The sequence below is a fragment of the Scyliorhinus torazame genome, chromosome 5 (assembly GCF_047496885.1).
Source record: "Scyliorhinus torazame isolate Kashiwa2021f chromosome 5, sScyTor2.1, whole genome shotgun sequence".
Classification (NCBI taxonomy): Eukaryota; Metazoa; Chordata; class Chondrichthyes; order Carcharhiniformes; family Scyliorhinidae; genus Scyliorhinus; species Scyliorhinus torazame.
The window spans coordinates 81,584,438-81,611,453 of NC_092711.1; the positions used below are offsets into that span (position 1 = coordinate 81,584,438).

At 47.6% G+C, this 27,016-nt stretch overlaps 1 protein-coding gene and 2 long non-coding RNA genes across 5 annotated transcripts; 1 reads left to right on the plus strand and 2 right to left on the minus strand.

The window, feature by feature from the left end:
* The first annotated feature begins 52 nt into the window (after positions 1 to 52).
* Positions 53 to 8,609, plus strand: LOC140418635 (uncharacterized). The gene is made up of 2 exons (XR_011945189.1): positions 53 to 508; positions 2,722 to 8,609. It is a non-coding gene; the product is annotated as an uncharacterized lncRNA (long non-coding RNA).
* Positions 8,610 to 14,784: 6,175 nt separating this feature from the next.
* On the minus strand, positions 14,785 to 18,597 carry LOC140418636 (uncharacterized). Its single transcript, XR_011945190.1, has 2 exons — positions 18,209 to 18,597; positions 14,785 to 17,450 (listed from the first exon to the last, which is right to left on the minus strand). It is a non-coding gene; the product is annotated as an uncharacterized lncRNA (long non-coding RNA).
* Positions 18,598 to 19,060: 463 nt separating this feature from the next.
* LOC140418638 (uncharacterized) lies at positions 19,061 to 25,329 on the minus strand. Of its 3 annotated transcripts, none has more exons than XM_072502196.1 (2): positions 25,273 to 25,329; positions 19,061 to 23,143 (listed from the first exon to the last, which is right to left on the minus strand). In XM_072502196.1, exon 2 carries the CDS (start codon positions 22,710 to 22,712, stop codon positions 21,354 to 21,356), a length of 1,359 nt encoding a protein of 452 aa, XP_072358297.1. In that variant the 5' UTR covers positions 22,713 to 23,143; positions 25,273 to 25,329; the 3' UTR covers positions 19,061 to 21,353. The 3 variants fall into 3 exon arrangements, with proteins under 3 accessions (XP_072358297.1, XP_072358298.1, XP_072358295.1); XM_072502197.1 differs by lacking the exon at positions 25,273 to 25,329 and adding an exon at positions 24,900 to 25,258; XM_072502194.1 differs by lacking the exon at positions 25,273 to 25,329 and adding an exon at positions 24,854 to 25,258.
* Between the last annotated feature and the right edge of the window lie 1,687 nt (positions 25,330 to 27,016).

A 27,016-nucleotide genomic window follows, 5' to 3' on the forward strand; every position in this document is an offset into this window, starting at 1 on the left:
ACCCGGCTCAGCCCCGCCCTTCATTCACTCCAATTGGTTGGAGGACCCACTGCAACTACTCGGTCCTCCAGGCCCACCTCTCTCTTCCTACTGGCCCAGAGCTGCCGTCAATCACTCCCTGGGCATTGTGAGCTGGAGCATGCGCAGTGCCGATGCTGCTCTCGGACGGGAGGTTTCACCGATCTCCGGTGTAGGCTCCAAACCCCAATAAGAAGTTTCCGGGCCCGGGTTTGCATCGAGCGGCGGGGCAGCTGCGGCCTGCTCCCGGTGATAGGCCTGAGTTAACCGCCGCGGTCTTTATAGAGGCTGCAAACCCGCAGGGGGCAAAACATCAGAGATAGAGTTTGTTGTGAAACCAATGGGATGTAAAACAGGAGGTCAGGGTTACAGTCAACAACAACAACTTCTATTTATATAACACCTTTAACATCATAAATCATCCCAGTCAACTTCACAGGAACATTATAAAACAAAGTGAGGCACCCAGAAACAAAAGGAGGTCAAAGAGGTGAGTTTTAAAGAGAGTCTGAAAGAAGGTAAGTGAGGTGGAGACAGGGAGGTTTAGGGAGGGAATTCAGTGCTTGGGGCCGAGGGAACTTAAAACCATGGCGGAGTTATTGGAATCGGGGGTGTGCAAGAGTCCAGGATCAGAGCTGTGCAGATATCCCAGGGGGTTGTGGGGCTGGAGGAGATGACAGACCCAGGGAGAGATGAGGCCATGGAGGGATTTGAAAACAAGGGTGAGAATTGACTGGGAGCGAATGCAAGTCTCGGAGCACAGGGATCATAGGGGAAAGGAACTTGCTGTGAATTAAGACATGGGTAGCAGACATTTGGATGGATTTAAGTTTACAGAGGTAGAATGTGGGGGAGCCAGGTGTGTAATGGAATTGTCGAATCGGGAGGTGACAAAGGCATGACCGAGGTTTCAGCCCAGGCACACAGACACAAGAGAGAGGCCGGATAATGTAATGTAGGTGGAAACGGGCAGTCTTAGTGATAGCACAGACATGAGTCCAAAGATGTGCAGGTTCGGTGGATTAGCCATGCTAAATTGCCTTAGTGTCCAAAAAGGTTAGGTGGGGTGACTGGGTTATGGGGATAGGGTGGAGGTGTGGGCTCAGGTAGGCAGCCTTCAGGACGTGCAGCAATGCAGTATCGCCAAGCAGAAACTGATAGCCAAGTTCCGCACGCATGGGTACAGCCTCAACCGAGACCTTGGATTCATGTTGTATTACATTCACCCCCCACAATCTGGCCTGGGCTTGCGAAATCCTACCAACTGTTCTCGCTTGAGACAATTCACATCTCTTTAATCTGTGATTATCCCTCTCTCCAGTTGCACCGTCTGGACCTGTAAAGATTTAATTACCTGCAAAGATTTGCATTCAAAGTATCATCTTGCATCATTGAATTTGTCTATACATGTGGTTGTGGAACCCACCTCTTCATTCACCTGAGGATGGAGCTGCGCTCCGAAAGCATGTGATTCGACACAAACCTGTTGGACTTTAACTTGGTGTTGTAATACTTCTTACTGTGCTCACCCCAGTCCAATGCTGGCATCTCCACATCTAGACTAGTAAAGCAGAGAACCAGGCTGAAGCCCTGGGGATCGGGGTTCCACACGGCTGATCAACTCAGCAACCCAATTCAAGGGCAATTCAGGATGGGTGTAAATGAATACTGAAAATGTCAATCGCGTAACTTTTCCACACACAGAAATGAATGGGGTTTGATAATGTTTCTGTGTAGTTTTAAACCGAGGGCCTTTAAGCAAACATGATAATCACTACACTACAGAAACAGGGAACAGCACCTTCCAAACCAACAACCACTCCCATCTAATCAGCAGATACCCTTACATCAAGAACACACCAGACACTCCCCGCACACATTGACTGACACACCCACACACTCAGGCATGCAGCCACTACCACCTAGGACAGGAGCAGCAGATATATATTTTTTATTCAATTTTTGGCGGGATGTGGGCGTCGCTGGCTAGGCCAGCATTTATTACCCATTCCGAGTTTCCCATCAGAAGGTGATGGTGAGTTGCCTTCTTGAACCACTGCTGTCCTTGAGGTGTAGGTACACCCACTGTGCTGTCAGTGACGTAGTTCCAGGATGTTGCCCCAGCGACAGTGAAGGAGCGGTGATATATTTTAATGTCAGGGTGCTGAATGACTTGGTGAACCTCCAGGTGATGGGGTTCCCGGTATCTGTTGCTCATGTCCTTCTAGATGGTAGTGGTTGTGGGTTTGGAAGGTGCTGTCTAAGGAACCTTGGTGAGTTACTGCAGTGCATCTTGTTGATGATTCACACGGCTGATTGGTTGATTTATTGTCACATGTACCGAAGAACAGTGAAAAGTATTTTTCTGTGGCCAAGGGAACGTACACAGTCCATACATAGTAGACAAAAAGAATAATTGACAAAGAAAATAATTGATTTTATTGTCAGTCTGCAGACAGGAGCTGGAGAACTGAACCCAGGCAGAGGAGGGGGAGGGAGAAAACTGGGAGTGGAGGAAAGAAATGGTGCAGATGGGGAGATGGGTTTGGATTTCAGCCCAGGGAGGAGGGAGAGTGTGTGGGAGGGGGATTTACAGCTTTGGGGGAACAAGAGAGGAAAAAATGTTCCAGAGAAACTAGAATTGTCTGTTCAGAATTTATATGCTCCACTGACAGTGATGACGTTTGTAAATTCCTTTTACAGGATATTAGAAAGGAGGATTTACAGATGTGAGACTGAAACTAAACATCATCTGACAGTCACTCAATTCATCAGGACCTGAAAATCCTCAGACTTTGAATGTTGAAGGAGAAACGATTGTCTCTTCTGTCTGTGAGAAACACTTTTAAACATCAGTGTGACTGGAAAGATATTGAGACAAACACACCTGAGTGAGAGTGTTCCAGTGAACTGACTGAGGAAAGAGCTTTAACCAGTTACACAGCCTGAAGAAACATCACGACCATTCACATTGGGGAGAAACCATACATGTGTCCTGTATGTGGAGAAGACTTCAAGCGATCATCCAACTTGGAGAGACACAAGGACACTGCACCATGGAGAGACCGTGGAAATGTGAGGGATTCAGTTACCCTTCCCTGCTGGAAAACCATTGGCGCAGTCACACTGGGGAGAGGCCATTCACCTGCTGTGTGTGTGGGGAGGGATTCATTCAGTCATCTGGCCTTTGGTCTCACCAGTGGATTCACACTGAGGAAAAGCTATTCATCTGCACCTCCTGTGGAAAGAGGTTCAGGCATTCTTCAGCACTCACTGTACATCAACGCACTCACACTGGGGAGAGGCCGTTCGCCTGCTCCGACTGTGGGAAGGGATTCACTCAGTCATTCCACCTGCTGTCACACCAGCGTGTTCATAGAGGTGAGCGGCCATTCACCTGCTCTGTGTGTGGGAAGGGATTCACTGGATCATCCCACTTGCTGTCACACCAGCGAGTTCACATTAAGGAGAAACCATTCAGCTGCACTTCCTGTGGAAAGAGTTTCAGACAGGCATCCTCCCTCCTTGTACACCAGCGGCTCCATACTGGGGAAAGACCGTTTACTTGCTTTGTGTGTGGGAAGGGATTCACAGTTTTACCCCACCCTTCTGAGACACCAGCAAATTCACACTGAAGAGAAACCATTCGGCTGCACCTCCTGTGGAAAGAGTTTCAGGCAGTCATCCAACCTCACTGCTCACCAACACACTCACACTGCGGAGAGACCATTCACATGCTCCGTGTGTGGGAAGGGATTCAATCGGTCGTCCAACCTCACTGCTTAACAGCGCACTCACACTGGGGAGAAACCGTTTACCTGCTCAGTGTGTGGGAATGGATTCGTGAAGTCTTTCAACTTGCTGACACACCAACGCACTCACACTAAGAGACCATTCAACTGCTGTGTGTGTGTGGGAAGGGATTCACTCAGTCACGATGTCTCCAGAGACATCAGCAAGTTCATAAATGACTGCAGGGGTTGGATTCTGCTGTTGTTGCTGTTGTTTAGTATTGATCATATGACAATATTTTGTACTTGCTGATGTTAACCCCTATAACCGCTGGAACTTAATCTGCTGAAAATGTCATTTATTGTGGGGGCTACCAGTGTCTATTTTTAAAAGCACCATCTGTGATCTTTCCCCTTAATCCAGGAACTCTCAGCAGAAACCTGTTTAGAATAAATTTCTGAACTTTTGCTTCTATTTTAAATAAATCTTTGGTGTAAAATCTACAATTCAGCATCTGAAAGATCCGACTCCAGGGCTCAAAATATATTTTTTCAATGGCTCTTCTTGAGATTTTCTCGAGAGATGCTCTCTGATTTTCAGGAGTTAATTTTTGGTTTCCATGGTCTCCTTTTCCACTTTCACTGACTCCTTAATTAAGTGATGTAGTCACGCAATCACATTCCCGTCTGTACAAGGGGCTGTTTAGCACAGGGCTAAATCGCTGGCTTTGAAAGCAGACCAAGGCAGGCCAGCAGCACGGTTCAATTCCCGTACCAGCCTCCCCAAACAGCCGCCGGAATCTGGCGACTAGGGGCTTTTCACAGTAACTTCATTGAAGCCTACTTGTGATAATAAGCGATTTTTAAATTTCATTTGTGTTGAGTATTTTTTTAGTTTACTTTTAGCAGATGAGATAGCTCAAATACCAAAGACTGTGTACATATTAAATCTTTTAAATTGGAATCTATAAATTAGGGGCGGGATTCTCCGACCCCCCCCCTCCGGGTCGGAGAATCGCCGGGGGTCGCCGTGAATCCAACCCCCACCGTCCTCCAAATTATTCGGCACCCCAAAATTCAGCCCGGCGTGAATCGCGCCGCCCGCCTCGGAGAATGGCGGGGACCGGCGCGACTCAATGGGCCCTGGGGCTGCCATAATTCTCCGGTCCACAATGGGCCGAAGTCCCGCCCGTTTTTTGCCAGTCCCGCCGGCGTAAATTGGAGTAGGTCCTTACCGGCAGGACCTGGCGGCGTGGGCGCCCTCCGGGGTTCTTGGGGGGGGCAGGGGGGATCTGGCCCCGGGAGGTGCCCCCACGGTGGCCTGGCCCGCGATCGGGGCCCACCGAAATCCATATACACCACATCAACTGCTTTACCCTCATCCACCTGTTTGGTCACCTTCTCAAAGAACTCTATAAGGTTTGTGAGGCACGACCTACCCTTCACAAAACCGTGTTGACTATCTCTAATCATATTATTCCTTTCCAGATGATTATACATCCTATCTCTTATAAACCTTTCCAAGATTTTGCCCACAACAGAAGTAAGGCTCACTGGTCTATAGTTACCGGGGTTATGTCTACTCCCCTTCTTGAACAAGGGGACAACATTTTCTATCCTCCCGTCTTCTGGCACTAATCCTGCAGACAAAGATGACTTAATGATCAAGGCCAAAGGCTCAGCAATCTCCTCCCTAGCTTCCCAGAGAATCCTAGGATAAATCCCATCCGGCCCAGGTGACTTACCTATTTTCACACTTTCCAGAATTGCTAACACCTCCTCCTTATGAACCTCAAGCCCTTCTAGTCTAGTATCCTGAATCTCAGTATTCTCCTCGACAACATTGTCTTTTTCCTGTGTGAATACTGACGAAAAATATTCATTTAGTACCTCTCCTATCTCCTCGGACTCCAAGCACAACTTCCCACTACTGTCTTTGACTGGCCCTACTCTTACCCTAGTCATTCTTTTATTCCTGACATATCTATAGAAGGCTTTAGGGTTATCCTTGATCCTACCTGCCAAAGACTTCTCATGTCCTCTCCTGGCTCTTCTTAGCTCTCTCTTTAGGTCCTTCCTAGCTAACTTGTAACTCTCGAGCACCCTAACTGAACATTCATGTCTCATCTTTACATAAGTCTACTTCCTCTTGACAAGTGTTTCGACTGCTTTAGTAAACCACGGTTCCCTCACTCAACCACTTCCTCCCTGCCTGACAGGTACATACTTATCAAGGACACGCAGTAGCTGTTCCTTCAACAAGCTCCACATTTCCATTGTGCCCATCCCCTGCAGTTTTCATCTCCATCCGATGTATCCTAAGTCTTGCCTCATCGCATCATAATTGCCTTTCCCCAGATATAACTCTTGCCCTGTGGTATATACCTTTCCCTTTCCATCACGAAAGTAAACTTAATCGAATTGTGGTCACTATCACCAAAGTGCTCACCTACTTCCAAATCTAACACCTGTCCTGGTTTATTACCCAGTACCAAATCCAATATAGCCTTGCCTCTCATTGGCCTATCTACATACTGTGTCAGGAAACCCTCCTGCAAACATTGGACAAAAACAGACCCATCTAAAGTACTCGAACTATAGAGTTTCCAGTCAATATTTGGAAAGTTAAAGTCCCCCATAACAACTACCCTGTTGCTTTCGCTCCTGTCCAGAATCATCTTTGCAATCCTTTCCTCTACATCTCTGGAACTTTTCGGAGGCCTATAGAAAACCCCTAACAGGGTGACCTCTCCTTTCCTGTTTCTAACCTCAGCCCATACTACCTCAGTAGACTAGTCCTCATCAAACGTCCTTTCTGCCACCATACTGTCCTTGACTAACAATGCCATCCCTCCCCCTCTTTTACCACCTTCCCTGAGCTTACTGAAATATCTAAACCTCGACACCTGCAACAACCATTCCTGTCCCTGCTCTATCCATGTCTCCGAAATGGCCACAACATCGAAGTCCCAGGTACCAACCCATGCCGCAAGTTCACCCACCTTATTCCGGATGCTCCTGGCATTGAAGAAGACACACTTTAAACCACCTTCCTGCCTGCCGGTACACTCCTGCAACTTTGAAACCCTACTCATGACCTCACTACTCTCAACCTCCGGTATACTGGAGCTACAATTCAGGTTCCCAAGCCCCTGCTGAACTAGTTTAAACCCTCCCGAAGAGCATTAGCAAATTTCCCCCCCAGGATATTGGTACACATCTGGTCCAGGTGCAGACCATCCCGTTTGTAGAGGTCTCACTGACCCCAGAATGAGCCCCAATTATCCAGAAATCTGAAACCCCTCCCTCCTGCACCATCCCTGTAGCCACGTGTTGAACTCCTCTCTCTCCCTATTCCTCGTCTCGCTATCATGTGGCATGGGTAACAACCCAGAGATAATAACTCTGTTTGTCCTTGATCTAAGTTTCCACCCTAGCTCCCTGAATTCCTGCCTTACATCCCTATCCCTTTTCCTACCTATGTCGTTGGTACCTATGTGGACCATGACTTGGGGCTGCTCCCCTTCCCCCTTAAGGATCCCGAAAACACGATCCGAGACATCACGCACCCTGGCACCTGGGAGGCAACACACCAACCATGAGTCTCTCTCGTTCCCACAGAATCTCCTATCTATCCCCCTAACTATGGAGTCGCCAATGACTAATGCTCTACTCCTCTCCCCTCTTCCCTGCTGAGCAACAGGGACAGACTCTGTGCGAGAGACCTGTACCCTATGGCTTAACCCTGGTAAGTCCCCCCCCCCCCCCAACAGTATCCAAAGTGGTATACTTGTTACTAAGGGGAACGGCCACAGGGGATCCCTGTATTGACTGCTTCCTCCCAGCCCCTCTCACCATCACCCATCTATCTTTATTCTTCGGAGTAACTACATCCTGAAGCTTCTATCTATGACCACCTCTGCCTCCCGAATGATCCGAAGTTCATCCAACTCCAGTTCCCTAACGCAGTTTCTGAGGAGCTGGAGATGGGTGCACTTCCCACAGATGAAATCAGCAGGGAACTAACGGCGTCCCTCACCTCAAACAGGAGGAACATTGCACTACCTTCCCTGTCATCCCCTCTAGATAAAAAAAAAGAAAGAAAGAGCTTACCTGTTATTCACTCCCCTTCTCAGCAAGCACTCACTCAGCAACCTCTGCGCCCCGCACGATAACACATGAGGGAAAATAAATAAAAACTACTTACCAATCACCAGCCAATCCCTTACCTGCAGGCTGTGATGTCACGGTTCAATTTTCCACTTCTACCTGCCCTCGAGTCTTCCTCTTGATCCTTACAGCGGTTGGTTATTTTTGGTTAGAGGAGGGGGTACGGAGGGAAACACTGAAGAAATGTTTTGGGTTTAAGTGTCACTTGACAAGAGCTCCTCCACAAACCACCTCCAAGTTAGGGTGAGCACACGGACGTATGCAAATTTCCCCTGCAACGGCCAATCAGCAGCTCTGCTCTACTGCCCTCTGCTGCTAGGTGCAGACTCGATGGGCTGAATTGCCTCCTTCTACACTGTAGGAATTCTATGGTTCTAAGTAATTTATATTGATCTAAATAGTTGTGGCCCCAACACTGATCCCAGGGGCAGTCCATTAGTTAATGTGCCAATTTGAAAATGACCCATTTATCCCAACTCACTCTTTTCTGTTAGTTATCCAAGCCTCTATCCATGCTAAAAAATCATCCCCAACACTATAAGTCCTTATCGTGTGCAATAACCTTGTATGTAGTACCTTACGGGTTCAATTCCCATACCAGCTTACCCGAACAGGCGCCGGAATGTTGCGATCAGGGGCTTTTCACAGTAACTTCATACTTGTGACAATAAAAGGTGATCATTATTATTACTGAATGCCTCTGGAAATCTAAATTGAACTTGTTTTATTGTCACGTGTACTGAGGTACAGTAAAACGTATTGTTCTGCCTTCAGTCCAGACAGATCGTTCCATGCATGAAAAAACATAGGACATGCATAAATACACAATGTAAATACATAGGCACAGGCATCGGATGAGAAGATTTGTGAAGAGATCAGTTCAGTCCATAAGAGGGTCATTCAGTAGTCGTAACAGCGGGGAAGAAGCTGTTTTTGAACCTGTTAGTGCTTTTTCTCAGACTTTTGTGTCTCCTGCCCGATGGACGAAAGAAAAACACAGATGGGAGGGGTCTTTGATTATGCTGTCTGCTTTCTCAATGCAGCAGGAGGTGTAGATAGAGTCAATAGATGGAAGGCGGGTTCGCGTGATGGATTGGGCGGTGTTCACAACTCTCTGTCGTTTCTTCCGGTCTTGGGCAAACCACATCTACTGGTTCCCTTTATCCACCCTGCTTATTATATCCTCAAAGAACTTCAAGCTCCTCTTTTTGGAGGTGAGGATAGGGGATACAGAAGAGAGGGAGATCCCTTCAAAAGGAACTAACTTGTGTTGGAGATATTAAAAACATCTAACTGATTTGACTTTAATCCGGAATATTAATCCTATAACGGGGCTGGACTTGCTTTTCTTTAGAAACACACCCAAATGGATAAACAGCAAAGTTCTATCAAAGTAGTTACTTGTGAGCTCGCTGGTGTCTCAGCAGGGTAGATGAGTGAGCAAATCTCTTGTGACATCTGGAGCAGTTGAATGGCTTCTCCCCAGTGTGAACTCGCTGGTGTGTCAGCAGGGTTGATGACTGAGTGAATCTCTTCCCACACGTGGAGCAGCCAAATGGTCTATCCCCGCTGTGAATACGCTGGTGTTCCAGCAGGTCGGTTGATCCAGTGAATCCCTTCCCACACACAACAGGTGAATGGCCTTTCCCCAGTGTGCACTCGCTGGTGTTTCAGCAGGGCGGAAGAATTAGTGAATCCCTTCCCACAAACAGTGCAGGAGAATGGTCTCTCTCCAGTGTGAACATGCTGGTGTGTCAGCAGGCGTGACGACCAACTGAATCCCTTCTCACACTTTTTGCAGGTAAACGGCTTCTCTCCAGTGTGAATTCGCTGGTGTACAGTGAGATCAGATAATTGCCTGAACCCAGTCGCACAGTCAGAGCACCTGAGGTCTCTCATTACTGTGAATATGTTGGTGGCGCAACAGTTTGCCAGAACTTTTATAGCAATTCCCACAGTCTGGGTATTTAAAAGGTCTCTCTTCAGAGTGAACACGCTGGTGAGCCAACAGGTTGCAAGACAGAGTGAATCCCTTCCCACACGTGGAGCAGGTGAACGGTCTCTCCCCAGTGTGACTGCGCCGATGAGTTTCCAGCTCAACTGGATAATTGAATCCCCTCTCACAGTCCCCACATGTCCATGCTTTCTCCCCGTTGTGTCTGCACTTGTGGTTCAAGAGGTCAGATGATTGGCTGAAGTCTCGTCCACACGCAGAGCATGTGTTTAGTTTCTCCCAACTGCGAATGGTGCTTTCTCCTTCCATATTCAAAATCCAAAGATATTCAGGTTACGATAAATTGGGTGACTCAATCAGATCCTGATATGATACCTAGTTCGAGTTTCCCAACTGCAAATTTGTCCCTTTCTCATACTCTGTGAAATTGATTAAAACCAGAAAAAGGTGTAAGTGCAAACCTACAAAGAGACAAAGGCAGGTTGTGAAACTGAGCCAACTGAATCTGGTGATGTGTGGGACCGGCACAAGGAAAAAGTGACCATAAAAACTGCTGAATGTTGTAAAAAAACAAACTGGTTCAATTATGTTGTTCAGGGTAGGGAACCTGCCAAACTTGAGTTCATACAAATTTCTGCTGCCATGCCCCCTGAACTGAATCCCACTCACTCACTCATCACCCCTGTGCTCACTGATCTACATTGGGTCCCGGTTAAGCTACATCCTTGTTTGCAAATCTTGCTCCACCCTATTTCCAGCTACACAGATGTTTAAATCTTGAACCCAAATAAAACAGAAACACTTACATTCAGGTACTAATAAACTGAGTTTCTCTCAGGTTTTGAAGTGAATCTTGGGTGAGTTATTCACCTTAAAATTCTGCTTTCCTAATGTCCTGTAAAAAGTCATCACTGTCAGTCCAGGATTAAAAATTCAGAAGAGAAAAACATTTCTCTTGATTTGAGTTTGCTGTGTGTAAATCCTCCCCTTCTAACCTCCAGTAAAAAGAGTTTCCAGAATCCATTCCTGTCAGTCTAGAAGAGAAATTCACAACATTTTCTCCTCCTCCCACTCCCCCCTGATGTCATGTGCAGTCTCCCGGATGTTGCCCCGCCTGGATTAAACATTAGATTCTTATTCTGCCATCTCCACAGGGTGTTTATGGAGCCTCCACATCCATTCCGCCACCTCAGTTACCCTTCTATAATCAGCCGTTATTTACTCATTGAGGCATTTCTCATCCATTAGCAGATTTAGATCAACGAGTCAAAACTTTTCTCTTCTGGTCACTGGGACCCTGAAGCCCCGCCCACTCCATTACGTAAAACAAATAGTCCCGCGTGCGCACTGCTCCTGCTGAAACAAGATGGTCTTCAAATCTGGGCCTATTCTCAGGAAAAACCCTCCGATCTACAAACTCCGGACTTGCGGGGTCATATTTGGTCTTGGGGCCTACACCAGGTGTTTCTGAAACCTCCGCTCCCTACCCACCCTCACCTCCCGGCTCCATTCCTCCCTCCGCCCCGCCCACTCTCTCCCATTAACAAAAACCTCTCCCGCAAGATGACGGGTCTCCCCAGGTTCCTGTTCGTTTTTCAATGCCTCCCCAGTTTCATCCCCAAGTCCTTTTTTAAGCAGGTGAATAGGATTGTTATGGGATTTGTGTGGGCGAATAAAACCCTGCGAGTTAAAAGGGCATTTGTGGGGAGGGGGAGGGGGAGGACTGGCTCAGCCGAACTTCTACAGCGATTATTGGGCGGCCAATGTGGCCATGATTAGAAAGTTGATGATGGAGGAGGGGGCAGCTGGAGGCGGCGTCATGCAGAGGCACCAGCTGAGGGGCACTAGTCATGGTGCCGCTGCCGTTCTCACCGGCGTGATACACCACAAGTCCGGTGGTGACGGCGGCACTGAGGATTTGGGGACAGTGAAGGAGGCACAGGCAGGAGGAGGGGGCCTCAGTGTGGACCCCGATACGGAATAACCACAGATTTGCTCCGGGTAGTATAGATGGGGGGTTCCAAGACTGGTATAGGGCAGGCATTAGGAGAATGGGGGACATGTTTATAGACGGGACTTTCCCCAGTGTGCAGGCGCTGGAGGAGAAGTTCGGCCTGCCCCTGGGGAATGCGTTCAGGTACCTCCAGGTTCGGGACTTTCTTAAAAAGCAGGTGGGGACATTTCCGCTGCTGCCCCCACGTAGGATACAGGACAGGGTTGTGTCTGGCATCTGGGTAGGGGAGGGGAAGGTGTCGGACATATATCAGGAGCTGCAGGAGGCTGAGGATGCCTCAGTGGAGGAGTTGAAGGGCAAGTGGGAGGAGGAGCTGGGAATGGATCTGGATGAGGGCCTGTGGGCTGATGCCCTGGGCAGGGTAAATTCCTCCTCATTATGTGCCAGGCTCAGCTTAATTCATTTTAAGGTGGTGTATCGGGCTCACATGACGACGGCGAGAATGAGTAAGTTCTTTGGGGTGGAGGACAGGAGCGCAAGATGTGCAGGGAGTCCGGCGAACCATGCCCATATGTTTTGGGCATGCCCGGCGCTTAAAGAATTCTGGCAGGGCTTTGCGAGGGCGATGTCCAGGATCTAGGACACTCGGGTGAAGGTGAGCCCAACAATAGCGATATTTGGGGTGTCAGAGGATCCGGGAGTGCAGGAGGCGAAAGAGGCTGAGGTATTAGCCTTTGCCTCCCTGGTAGCCCGGAGATGGATCTTGCTAATGTGCAGGCACTCAAAACCCCCGAGTGTGGAGACCAGGGTTAGCAATATGGCGGGGTTCCTCAGCCTGGAGCGAATAAAGTTCGCCTTGAGAGGGTCTTTGATGGGGTTCTCTCGGCGGTGGCAACCTTTCCTTGACTTTCTAGGGGAGCAGTGTCAGCAGCAGCTGCATCCCGGGGGGGGGGGGGGGCAGGAGGACTCAGGTGGGGGGGAATTGTGGATATAATGTGAATTTTGCTTTGTATAAAGACAACACCCACCTTGTTTGTTTAATAATTCTCGTTTATTTTTGTTATGTAAAAAAATTGGTTGGAAAAAGCTTTAATAAAAACATTTATAAAAAAACCTCTCCCGTACTCACCCGCCTCTGGGCAAGGTGACACTGCGCATGTTCCGCGGAGTTCAGCACTGCGCCTGCGCACTGACCTCCCGCAGTGTGAATAGGGCACATTCACACCCGCAGGGAATGCTGGGTAACAGCAACGCCATTGAAGCATCCAAACAGAAGAAAACCAATTTTGTTACGCAATTCAAAGAAATTAATAAATACAACACATACATTCTTGTGAATATCTGCGCTGTTGTATGCCATTACTAAAAAACCTTTATTTTCCTGTCAGTACATGATAAGTTTTTTGAAATTTTTCCAACTTTTCCCTGACTCCTCTCAGGGTGCTAAGTCTGTGCGTCAATCCCACAGTCACTGGTTCCTCTCCTTCTCTATTTACTGATGCTGAACTGCAATACAATGAGGGAAAATGTGAGATTGTTCATTTTGGAAGAATGAATGAGAAGGCGGGTTCTTGTTTAAATGGTGAGACTGCAGAAAGCTGTAGCCCAAAGGAACTTGGGGTTCTTGTTCATGAAGCTCAGAAAGCTAGCATAGAGGAGCAGAAGGAAATAGGGAAGGCAAATGTGATGCTGGTGCTTATGTCAAGAGAGATTTGGTCCCCTCATTTAAGGAAAGATATAATATAATTGGAGGCAGTACAGAGGAGATTCACTGCAATGATCCCGGACATGGAGGAATTTCCATGAGGAAAGATTAAACAAGTTGGGTCTGTACTCCTAGGAGTGCATAAGTACGAGAGGTGATATGATTGAAACATATAAGATTTTTAGAGGGTTAGACAGGGTAAATATTGGATGGATGTTTCCACTGATGGTAGATGTAGGACCAGAGGACATAGTTGCAGAATAAGAGGATTTGAGGAAGAATTTTGTCTCCCAAAGAATTATGTGAGAGAACAGAGAACATACAGTGCAGAAGGAGGCCATTCGGCCCATTGAGTCTGCACTGACCCACTTAAGCCCTCACTTCCACCCATCCCCGTAACCCAATAACTCCTAACCTTTTTTGGTCACAAAGGGCAATTTATCATGGCCAATCCACCTAACCTGCACGTCTTTGGACTGTGGGAGGAAAACGGAGCACCCGGAGGAAACCCACGCAGGCACGGGGAGAACGTGCAGACTCCGCACAGACAGTGACCCAGCAGGGAATCGAACCTGGGACCATGGCGCTGTGAAGCCACAGTGCTAAACACTTGTGTTACCGTGCTGCCAGGAAGCTTTGGAGGCCGCGTCCTTGAACATTTTCAGGGCTGAGATCAATAGGTTTTTAATAATTTATGGAAATCAGGGTTATGGAGAGAAGGCAGGAAAGTGGACTTAGTGTTGGATCAGACATTTTTTTAGTAAATGGAGGAGCATGCTTGAAAGGCTGAATGGCTTACTGCTGTTCCCATTGAATATTAATTATTCTATGGAACGATACAGCACAAATGAAAACTATTTGGCCCATTGTACCAGTGCTGGCTCTTTGGAAGATTCCTCCAATTAATTCCACAGTCATAATAATGATAATCTTTATTATTGTCACAAATAGGCTTACATTAACACTGCAATGAAGTTACTGTGAAAAGCACCTAGTCGCCGCACTCCGGCGCCTGTTTTGGTACACTGAGGGAGAATTCAGGATGTCCAATTCACCTAACAAGCACGTCTTTCGGGACTTGTGGGAGGAAACTGGAGCACCTGAAGCAAACCCACAAAGGTACGGAGAGATCGTGCAGACTCCGCACAGTGACCCAAGCCAGGAATTAAACCCGAATCCCTGGCGCTGTGAAGCCACAGTGCTAACTCTGTGCTAATGAGCCGCCCATTGATTAACTATGAGTAACACAAACTGATTTGACTTGAATTTTATTCAGAATTAAATTTCTTACAATAGGGTTGGAGTTTAAGAACATCATCATCATAATAATAATAATCTTTGTTCTTGTCACAAGTAGGCTTATATTAACACTGCAATGAAGTTACTGTGAAAATCTCCTAGTCGCCACATTCCGGTGCCTGTTCAGCTACACTGAGCGAGAATTCAGAATGTCCAATTCGTGTAACAAGCACGTCCTTCGGGACTTGTGGGAGAAACAGACCCCAATGCCTATGGTTCAGTCCAGGCTGTGATGCCCAAAACAATCCAATCAGTGAAGTTACTTGTGAACTTGCTGGTGCATCAGTAGGTTGGAATCTGAGTGAATCCCCTCCCATACTGGGAGCAGGTGAATGGCCTCTCCCCTGTGTGAAGACGCTGCTGTACAGTGAGGTGAGACGATTGTCTGAACCCTGTTCTTTGAGTGGTAAGCTGCCGATTGGGCGGCACGGTAGCACAGTGGTCAGCACTGTTGCTTCACAGCTCCAGGGTCCCAGGTTCGATTTTCGGCTTGGGTCACTGTCTGTACGGAGTCGGCACATTCTCCCTGTATTTGCGTGTGTTTCCTCCGGGTGCTCCGGTTTCCTCCCATAGTCCAAAGATGTGCAGGTTAGGTGGATTGGCCATTTTGAATTGCCCTTACTGTCTAAAAGGTTTAGGTGGGGTTACTGGTTTACGGGATTAGGGTGGAGGTACAGGCTTAAGTCGGGTGCCGACTCGATGGGCCAAATGGCTTACTTCTGAACTGTAAATTCTGTGATACAGTGAGAGCATCTGAATGGTCTCTCTCTTCAGTGTGAATATGTTAATGGGACATCAGTTCCCCAGAATCTTTATAACACTCTTCACAGTCTGGGCATTTAAATGGTCTCCCCCAGTGTGAACTCAGTGGTGTCTCAGCAGATTGGAGGAATGAGCAAATCCCATCCTACATAGGGAGAAGATGAACAGCCTCTCCCCCATGTGAACATGTTGGTGTGTTTACAAGTGGTATGAGTGTGTGAATCCCTTTCCATACTCAGAGCACGTGAAAAGCATCTCCCAGCATGAGTGCACTGATGAACTACCGGCTGGAATGGCTAATCAAATGCCTTCCCACAGTCCCCGCCTTCCCATGGGTTCTCCCTAGTGTGACTGCATTTATGTTTCGAAAGGCCAGATGACCGACTGAAGCTTCGTCCACACACACAACACGTGTACGGTTTCTCCCCACTGTGAACGGTGCTTTTTCCTTCCAAGTTCAAAATCCGATGATATTCAGTTTACGATAGATTTGGTGAGTGTTAGATGCTGATGCGATGTTTAGTTTGTGTTTCCTAACTGCAAATCCTCTCTTTCCAAGACCAACTACATTAACACCTATAACTGAGCTGGAGTTATTTTTCAATTCAGCAGAAACAGACTCAAATGAACATGGTTCAATCCTGAATATGATTAACAGCATAATCCAATTACAACAGTTACTTGTGAATTTATTGGTGTTTCAGCAGGTTGGAGGACTGACTGAATCCTTCCCACACATGGAGTAGGTGAATGGCCTCTCCCCAGTGTGAATGTATCGATGTGCAAGTAGGTGGGATGATTGTGTGAAACAATCAAGTAGGTGGGATGATTGAGCAGCACGGTAGCATTGTGGATAGCACAATTGCTTCACAACTCCAGGGTCCCAGGTTCGATTCCGGCTTGGGTCACTGTCTGTGCGGAGTCTGCACATCCTCCCCGTGTGTGCGTGGGTTTCCTCTGGGTGCTCCGGTTTCCTCCCACAGTCCAAAGATGTGCAGGTTAGGTGGATTGGCCATGATAAATTGCCCTTAGTGTCCAAAATTGCCCTTAGTGTTGGGTGGGGTTACTGGGTTATGGGGATAGGGTGGAGGTGTTGACCTTGGGTCGGGTGCTCTTTCCAAGAGCCGGTGCACACTCGCTGGGCCGAATGGCCTCCTTCTGCACTGTAAATTCTATGAAACCCTTCCCACACTGGGAGCAGATGAATGGCCTCTCCCCAGTGTGAACTCGCTGGTGTCTCAGCAGATTGGCTGAGTGAGTGAATCCCTTCCCACACTGGGAGCAGATGAATGGCCTCTCCCCAGTGTGAACTCTTCTCGTGTGTCCGCAGGGTATATGAGTGAGCAAATCTCTTCCCACACTGGGAGCAGGTGAACGGCTTCTCCCCAGTGTGAACCCGCTGATGTAATGCTAGGTTAGTTCACCAATTGAATCCCAACCCACACACAGAGCACGTGTATGGCCTCTCCTGAGTGTGAATTTGCTGGTGTCTCAGCAGAGTGAATATGTGAGCAAATCCTTTCCCACACTGGGAGCAGTGAATGGCCTCTCCCCAGTGTGACTGCGTTGATGAGTTTCCAACTGGCATGGGTAATTGAATCCCTTCTCACAGTCCCCACATTTCCATGGCATCTCCGTCACGACTGCAATTATGTTCCGAAAATCCAGATGATTGGCTGAAATCTTGTCCACACACAGGACACATGGTACAATTTCCCCCCACTGTGATCGGTGCTTTTTCCATTCATGTTCAAAATCCAATGATGTTCAGGTTACAATAAATTGGCTGGCTCCATCAGATTCTGATATCATGTTCGATGTCAGTTCCCCAATTGCAAAGCCTCCTCTTATAATACCCTGTGAAATGGATTTAAAACAGAAAAAAGGGAGTGAGAGAGAACCCACAAAAACACAAAGGCAGGTTGTGAAATTGATCTGAATCAATCTGGTAATTTGTGGGAAACAGGAAAATGTAACCATGAGAACTGCTGGATTGGCATAGAAACCCAACTGGTTCACCTCTATTGGAGTAGAGAGAAAGTGAAAGGGACTGTGGGAGGAAATCAGAGCACTCTGAGGAAACCCACGCAGACATGGGGAGAACGTGCAAACTCCACGCAGTCACCCAAGGTCGGATTTGAACCCGGGTTCTAGCACTGTGAGCAGTAGTGACATCCACTGTGCCACCCCGTTTTTTTCTTCTCTGCCACTGCGCTGCATCGGTAAGACATTGGGATTCAAAGGCTAATGCAGTTTGATGGACAAGTTGTCTCCAGTCTGATCAATGGGTAACAAGCTCCTCCTAGTGGGGAGCAGAGGGGAGTTGGTATTGGTTATCTACAATGTTGTACGATTTTTCTTCTGCTTTGGGTGGAGCATTTTCATAAAAATAAACCAGTCACTGGACATTTGCCCGCTACAAAGATGGCGATCACGCATGCGCCCTGATGCACATGACATCTATTAAAGATGGAGGCCGATAACCTGGGCCTGCAGCCCCGCTCGCTGCAAACTGGGTGGTCCAGTAAGCTCTTTTCGGAGATTTGTGGCTTACACAACATATTCACGCAGCGTTTCCGTAGATTCACGCGATTCCTCGCTCCCTCCGTACTTACCAATTTCGGAGCTGAATAAGCCGCTCCCCGACGCCATTACCCACACTGCGCATGCTTCAATCACAGCGGGCCCCGCCCCTCATTCACTCCGATTGGTTGGAGGACCAGCCGCTCCCGGTCGGTGCTCCAGACCCGCCCCCTCTTCCTATTGGTCGGGAGCTGCCGTCAATCACACATTGTGAGGGTGACAGATCCGCAGGGAATTGGGTCTCCAAATAAAACCTGCTGATGGCCACAAGGTGAGAATAAAAACCTGCTGGTCCCAAATCGGCTGGTCTGGGGCTTTTTCCTGGGAACAGTCACAGGCTAATGACTGCCATCTTGATTCAGGAAGTACAGTAAGAAGTCTTACAACACCAGGTTAAAGCCCAACAGGTTTGTTTCGAATCACTAACTTTCGGAGCACTGCACCTTCCTCAGGTGAACGAAGAGGTAGGTTCCAGAAACATATATATAGACAAAGTATTCAAAGTATCGTCCTGCATCTTTGACTTTGTCTATATATATGTTTCTGGAACCTACCTCTTCGTTCACCTGAGGAAGGAGCAGTGCTCCAAAAGCTAGTGATTCGAAACAAACCTGTTGGGACTTTAACCTGGTGTTGTGAGACTTCTTACTGTGCTCACCCCAGTCCAACACCGGCATCTCCACATCATGGTGACTCCCTGAGGAGTAGCAGAGCTCATGTACGGCCATCATGGTGAGGGAACAGGAAGTGGGTGGGGCTTCAGTGACTAGGGGAGAAAATGATTGAGTCGTTAACTTCACTCTGTACAGAGGTTAGAATTGATCCAAACCAGAGTAGAGGATGGGAGAAAACTGGGAGTGGAGGAAAGGAATGGTGGAGATGGGTCAATGAGTTAATAATCTTTATTAGTGCCACAAGTAGGCTTACATTAACACTGCAATGAAGTTACTGTGAAAAGCTCCTCGTCACCACACTCACCCGGTGCCTTTCCGGGTACACAGAGGGAGAATTCAGAATGTCAATTAACCTAACAAGCACGTATTTTGGGACTTGTGGGAGGAAACCGGAGCGCCCGGAGGAAACCTATGCAGACACAGGGAGAACATGCAGACTCCACACAGACGGTGACCCAAGCGGGAATCAAACACGGGACCCTGGCACGGTGAAGCAACAGTGTTACCCACTGTGCTACCGTGCTGCCTTTATGGCTAACAGTTATTCGATTCATTAGGATCAGAATGTTACAGACGTTGAATGTGGAAGGAGTAATGTTAAGTCTATTCTGCCCATGGGAAAAGATTTCAAATATTATTGTGACTGGAAAAGTGCCGATACACACACACCCAAGTAAGAGTGTTCCAGTGAACTGACTGTGAAAAGAGATTCACCCAGTTACACAGCCTGTAGAAAGATCATACTTTCGTCAGTGGGAGATATTTGGCAAAGTATAATTTGGGGAAAAAGTGAAGTTAATTTAAATAGAGAGACTGCAGAATACCACAGTAGAGAAGGATCTATGTTTCTTATACATGAAGCACAAGTGTATTTATTACCTCACACTCCTCCAGATTGATCTCCATTTGCTTCGTTGCTGCCCAGCTGATCAGTCTACTGATATCTTCCTGTAGTCTACAACTTTATTCCTCACTGTTAACCACAACACTGCAAATGTCTCAACCATGACCCTTTGTTGAAGTCTAAATCATTAATATATAACACACAAAGCATGGAATCCTGTCCTGAACAATCCAGAACTCCGCTGGAAACAGTCTTCTGGTCACAAAAATACCTCTGGACCAATCCCCTTTGCTTGCTGCTGCTCCAGCTGATGTTTCCAGCATAATGGAAGTGTCCTGGTTTTCCCACATGGAACTGGATGTGTATTCCACAGGGCTGGGATGTGCTGTCATATCTTTATTTATTTCATTATTAACTGACTTGAGTCAATAAACTTCAGAATAAAACAAATAAAGATTCAGCAGATACTCACCAATTAGTGTTTTCCATTATCCTGAAGTCACCTTATTTTTATAGGAAGTTAACTGAAGTGTTTTCCTGACCTCTCCCATTATCTAAATGCCTCAGATTTTTATTCACTGAAAAATTCAGATTGCGTCACTGTTCAATCGTTTGTTATTTAGCTTCCTCTTCATCCCTAGATTTGATTTATTGAACACTGACCGTAATTATATAATTAATTTCAGTTTTAAGCTATTTCATGAATTTGGTTTTAATTTATAGTTGATTCCTGCAGTAACCAGACCTGTGCTCAGTCCTCTAGCTGTGCACTGACGAGTTTTTAATGAAGTTTGAACATAATCTCCCTGCTCTATATTCTGGTCCTGAAACAAGGAAAGTGTCCCAAATGCCTTCTGGACCACCTGATCTACCTGTCCAGCCACCTTCAGCGGTCTGTGGATATGCAGTCCAAGGTCTCTCTGTTTCCCAATACTTCTCAGCATCATCCTATTTATTGGTCATTCCCTTGCCTTGTTTACCCATCCAAATTCATTATCTCCCACTGCTCCAGATTGAATTCCATTTAGCACTTTTCTGTCCACCTGACCCAGTCCATGGCTTTCTCCCTCATTCACTAAAACATATGAGCAACATTTGTATAATCCTGGTGCATACATTTAAGTCTAAATCATTGATATAGACCGGAAAACTGTAGAGCCCCCCAGGAAACAGACGTCCAGGCATCATTGAGTCCCAGATGTGACTAACAGCAGCAACAACAACTGAATCGAAACCCTGCTGTTGTCTGTGAACTTGCTGATGCCTGTGCAGGTTGTTTGACTGAGTGAATCTCCTCCCACACACGGAACAGTTAAACAGCCTCTCCCCAGTACGACTCCCACGTGTGGGCCACACGGTAGCACAGTGGTTAGCACTGCTGCTTCACAGCTCCATGGTCCCAGGTTTGATTCCCCTTGGGTCACTGTCTGTGCGGAGTCTGCATGTTGTCCCAGTGTCTGCGTGGGTTTCCTCTGTGCTCCGGTTTCCACAGTCCAAAAATGTGTAGATTAGGTGGATTGGCCATGCTAAATTGCCCTTAAATGTCCAAAAAGGTGAGGTGGGGTTATGGGTTAGGTTGGAGGTATGGGCTTAAGTCGGGTGCTTAAGTCCAAGGGCCGGTGCACTCGATGGGCCAAATGCCCTCCTGCACTGTAAATGCTATGATTCTGTTTCAGTGTGAACTCGCTGGTGTCTCTGCAGATTTGGTTTACTTTTAAATATTTTTTCACAGTCAGAACATTTAAAAAGTTTCTGACCAGTGTGAACAAGTTGGTGTCTAGTCAGGTGGGATGACTGAGTGAATTTCTTCTCACATACGGGGCAAGTGTACGGTCTCTGCCCAGTGTGAACTCGCTGGTGTCTCAGAATCTGGGATGAACGAGTAAATCCCTTCCCACATAGGGAGCAGGAGAATGGCCTCTCCCCAGTGTGAGTGCGTTGATGTATCAGTAAACAGCTTTTACTTTTAAAGCTCTTCTCACAGTCAGAACATTTAAACGGTCTCTGATCAGTATGAACAAGTTGATGTGTCATGAGATGAGATGACTGAGTGAATCCCTTCCCACACACGGAGCAGGTGAATGGCCTCTCCCCAGTGTGAGTGCGTTGATGTATCAGTAAATACTTTCTGCTTTTAAAGTTCTTCTCACAGTCAGCACATTTAAAAGGTCTCTGATTAGAATGAACCTGATGGTGAGTCTGGAGATTTGATAAAGCATTAAATCCCTTCCCACATTCCAGACACGTGAATGGCCTTTCACCGGTGTGAGTGCGTTGATGTATCAGTAAATCCATTCTGCTTTTAAAGCTTTTTTCACAGTCGGCACATATAAATGGTCTCTGATCAGTGTGAACAAGTTGGTGTTTCAGAAAGTGGGAGGAACAAGTGAATCCTTTCCCACACACAGAGCAGGTGAACGGCCTCTCCCCAGTGTGAGTGCGTTGATGTATCAGTAAATCCTTTCTGCTTTTAAAGTTCTTCGCACAGTCAGCACATTTAAAAGGTCTCTGATTAGTGTGAACAAGTTGGTGTGTCAGGAGTTGTGATGACTGAGTGAATCCCTTCCCACACACGGAGCAGATGAACAGCCTCTCCCCAGTGTGAGTGCGTTGATGTATCAGTAAATTAATTCTGCTTTTAAAGCTCTTCTCACAGTCAGCACATTTAAAAGGTCTCTGATCACTGTGAACAAGTTGGTGTTTCAGGAGGTGTGATGACTGAGTGAATCCCTTCCCACACACGGAGCAGGTGAATGGCCTCTCCCCAGTGTGAGTGCGTTGATGTATCAGTAAATCATTTCTGCTTTTAAAGCTCTTCTCACAGTCAGCACATTTAAACAGTCTCTGGTCAGTATGAACATGCTGGTGTGTGATGAGGTTGGATAGCTTAGTGAATCCCTTCTCACACACAAAGCAGGTGAATGGCCTTTCCCCAGTGTGAATACGTCGATGAGTTTCCAATTCAGACGGGTAATTACATCCTATCCCACAGTCCCTACATTTCCACGGTTTCTCCATGGTTATTGACAGGTTATCAGGTGACGGTGGGATGCAGATTTGAAGTCACTATCAGATCAGCCGTGATGTTATTAAATGGTGGAACAGGCTCACGAGGCTGAATGTCCAATTGCTGCTTCTTGATTCCTTTGGTGCGAATGTCCTTATGTCTCTTCAACTTGGATCATCAGTTGAAGCCTGAGTACGGTGTCTCCCTGATGTAAATGTTGCAATTTAATTTCATGCTGTGTGATTGGTTAAAGCTCAGTCCAGCTAACTGTGGAAAATTACTTCGATGTCTGTGTCTCGGTGCTTTTCCAATCACAGTGATTTTTGAATGTTTTCCCAAAGACAAAACAGACAAACATTTCTCCTTCCACGTTGAAAGGCCGGTCCTGATGAATCAAGTGACTCTGTCAGATCTCAACATGATGTTTGCATCTGCAAATATTCTGTAAAAGGAGATTACATTGAAATACTGTGAATATATAAGACACAAACAGGCCATTTTGTCACAGATTCTGCTGCTGTCCATACTCGGCACTCATCCTCGACTGTCACACCTATCAATTCTCAGACTTTCAGCTGATTTTCGATTCCATTTTCTCTCATGTGCTTGTCCAGTTTCCTTTTGAAAACATCTCAGCACTTTCCTCAGCTCATTTCTATGTAATGAATAACACATTCTAAACCTGTGATGAATAAATTTGTCAGTATTGCCCCCTTTGATTTATTTGTAGCTGTCTTGTATTTATGACTCAATGTTTATTCCTTGTTTACGATAGAATAAATGCCCACTCCATTTATTCCTTTCTGAGAGCTAAAATCTGTCATTTTACAGAAGTCATCACTGTCAATGCAGGACAGAAATCACAAAGAGATAAACCTTTCTGTTGGATTGAGTTTGTTGAGTGTAAATTCTCTCCTTCTAACCCCCTGTGAAAGGAGTTTACAAAAGTCATCACTGTCAGTCCTGGATAGAAATTCTAAACAGACAATTCTAGTTTCTCTGGAACAATTGTCCCCCTCTTGTTCCCCAAAGCTGAAAATCCCTGTCCCACACACTCTTCCTCCTCCCTGGGCTGAAATCCAAACCCATCTGCACCATTTCATTCCTCCACTCCCAGCTTTCTCCTTCCCTCTCCTCTGTCTGGGTTCAATTCACCAGCCCCTGTCTGCAGACTGACAATAAAAACTGACAATAAAAAGGCAGCACGGTAGCCTTGTGGATAGCACAATTGCTTCACAGCTCCAGGGTCCCAGGTTCGATTCCGGCTTGGGTCACTGTCTGTGCGGAGTCTGCACATCCTCCCCGTGTGTGTGTGGGTTTCCTCCGGGTGCTCCGGTTTCCTCCCACAGTCCAAAGATGTGCAGGTTAGGTGGATTGGCCATGATAAATTGCCCTTTGTGTCCAAAATTGCCCTTAGTGTTGGGTGGGGTTACTGGGTTATGGGGATAGGGTGGAGGTGTTGACCTTGGGTAGGGTGCTCTTTCCAAGAGCCGGTGCAGACTCGATGGGCCGAATGGCCTCCTTCTGCACTGTAAATTCTATGAAAAACAATGGGTCTTATTGTGGGTTTGGGGCCTCCAGCGGGTGTTTGTGAATCCTCCCCTTCCACCTGCCAGGGTTTACTTCCTTCCCAGAGATCAGAGTCCTCATTGATTTGAGTGCAAAGTGTAAGCTCTTATTTATTGTCCCCATACCCCATCCTCTGATGTGAACCATCCTCCAGTGTCTGAAGCAGGATGGTGCCCATTAACCTGGGCCTGTTCCCGGGAGGGAGATGCCCTGCAGCTGCAAACCAGGGAGCTGACAATCATAGAATTTACAGTGCAGGAGGAGGCCTTTCGGCCCATCGAGACTCCACCGGCCCTTACATAGAGCACCCTACTCAAGCCCACGTCTCTACCCTATCCCTGTAACCCCTATTTAAACTTTCTGGACACTAAGGGCAATTTAGCATGGACAATCCACCTAACCCCCACATCTTTGGACTGTGGGAGGAAACCGGAGCACCCGGAGGAAACCCACGCAGACACAGGGAGAACGTGCAGACTCTGCACAGACAGTGACCCAGCAGGGAATCGAACCTGGGACCCTGGAGCTGTGACGCAACTGTGCTGCCCTGCTCCAGAAGGAGCTACGCTCTGAAAGCACAAACCTGTTATACTTTAACCTGGTGTTGTCAGACTTCTTACTGAGCTCACCCCAGTCCAACGCCGGCATCTCCACATCATAATTGTGAAGGGTTTGCTCCAGGTCACAATGCCCGGGGACTGATTGACGGCGCGTTCGGAGCAACAGTGAGAGGGGGCGGAGCTAGAGGACCGACGGAGAGGGGCTAGTCCTCCAACCAATCAGAGTGAATGGGAGGTGGGGCAAATCCCGGGCTTTCGCTCACTACGCATGCGCCCCGCCGCACACTTCGTCCACTCGGGCCTGTCTCGGGGAAAAGTCCGAGCAGCTTTCGCCGGTTCAACTGCCGCATCCGAGCTTCATATTCTGGGCTTGGGGCCGACACGGAGTGTTTATGAAGCCTCCCGACCCATCCACTGGCTCTGTCCCTCCCTCATGACTCACCGAGCGGGATCTGACCGGCTCAAGATTTCCACCCGACCGCCTGAATCCTGAACTGTCACCGACACTGCGCATGCTCCACGTCACGTGGGCGACACCGGGCCCAGCCCCGCCCCTCATTCTCCGCGATTGGGTGGAGGACCAGTCGCTCCTCCAGCACGCCCCTTTCTTCCTATTGGTCCAGAACCGCCGTCAATCACACCCTGTGCATTGTGAGCTGGAGCATGCGCAGTGCCGATGCTGGACTCGGCCAGGAGGTTTCACTGAAACCCGGTGGAGGCTCCAAACCCCAAGAAGAAGTTTCCGGGCCCGGGTTTGCATCGAGCGGCGGGACAGCTGCGGCCTGTTCCCGGTGACAGGCCTGAGTTAACGGCCGCCGTCTTTACAGAGGCTGCAAACCCGCAGGGGGCAAAACATCAGAGATAGAGTTTGTTGTGAAACCAATGGGATGTAAAACAGGAGGTCAGGGTTACAGTCAACAACAACAACTTCTATTTATATAACACCTTTAACATCATAAATCATCCCAGTCAACTTCACAGGAACATTATAAAACAAAGTGAGACACCCAGACACAAAAGGAGATTTAGGGCAGGTGACCAAAAACTTGGTCCAAGAGGTGAGTTTTAAAGGGTCTGGAAGGAGGTAAGTGAGGTGGAGACGGGGAGGTTTAGGGAGAGAATTCGGTGCTTGGGAACGATGGAACTCCGCCAGGAATCGCAGTCAGATTCATGGTGGGGTAATTAGATTCGGGGGTGTACAAGAGTCCAGGATCAGAGCTCGACAGATATCTCAGGGGTCTGTGGAGCTGGAGGAGATGACAGACACAGGGAGAGATGAGGCCATGGAGGGATTTGAAAACAAGGGTGAGAATTGAATGGGAGCGAATGCAAGTCTCGGAGCACAGGGATCATAGGGGAAAGGAATTTGCTGTGAATTAAGACATGGGTAGCAGAAATTTGGATGGCTTTAGGTTTACAGAGGTAGAAAGTAGGAGAGCAGCCAGGTGTTGTAACGGAATTGTCGACTCGGGAGGTGACGAAGGCATGACCGAGGTTTCAGCCCCAGCCGCACAGACACAGGAGAGAGGCCGGATAATGAAACGTAGGTGGAAACGGGCAGTCTTACTGATAGCACAGACATGAGTCCAAAGATGTGCAGGTTAGGTGGATTGGCCATGCTAAATTGCCTTAGTGTCCAAAAAGGTTAGGTGGGGTTACTGGGTTATGGGGATAGGGTGGAGGTGTGGGCTTAGGTAGGCAGCCTACAGGACGTGCGGCAACGCAGTATCGCCAAGCAGAAACTGATAGCCAAGTTCCACATGCATGGGTACAGCCTCAACCGGGATCTTGGATTCATGTTGCATTACATCCCCCCCCCCCCCCCCCCCCCCCCCCACCATCTGGCCTGGGTTTGCGAAATCCTATCAACTGTGCTGGCTTGAGACAATTCACACCTCTTTAACCTGTGATTATCCATCTCTTCAGTTGCACCGTCTGGACCTGTAAAGACTTAATTACCTGCAAAGACTCATTCAAAGTGCATCTTGCATCATTGAATTTCATAGCAATCATAGAATTTGCAGTGCAGAAGGAGGCCATTTGGCCCATCGAGTCTGCACTGGCTCTTGGAAAGAGCACCCTACCGAAGGTCAACACTTCCACCCTATCCCCATAACCCAGTAACCTCACCCAACACTAAGGGCAATTTGGGACACTAAGGGCAATTTATCATGGCCAATCCACCT

Excerpts from the sequence above, each read along its gene's own strand:
- LOC140418638 (XM_072502196.1), bottom strand. The coding sequence starts at position 22,712 with ATGGAGAAACCGTGGAAATGTAGGGACTGTGGGATAGGATGTAATTAC.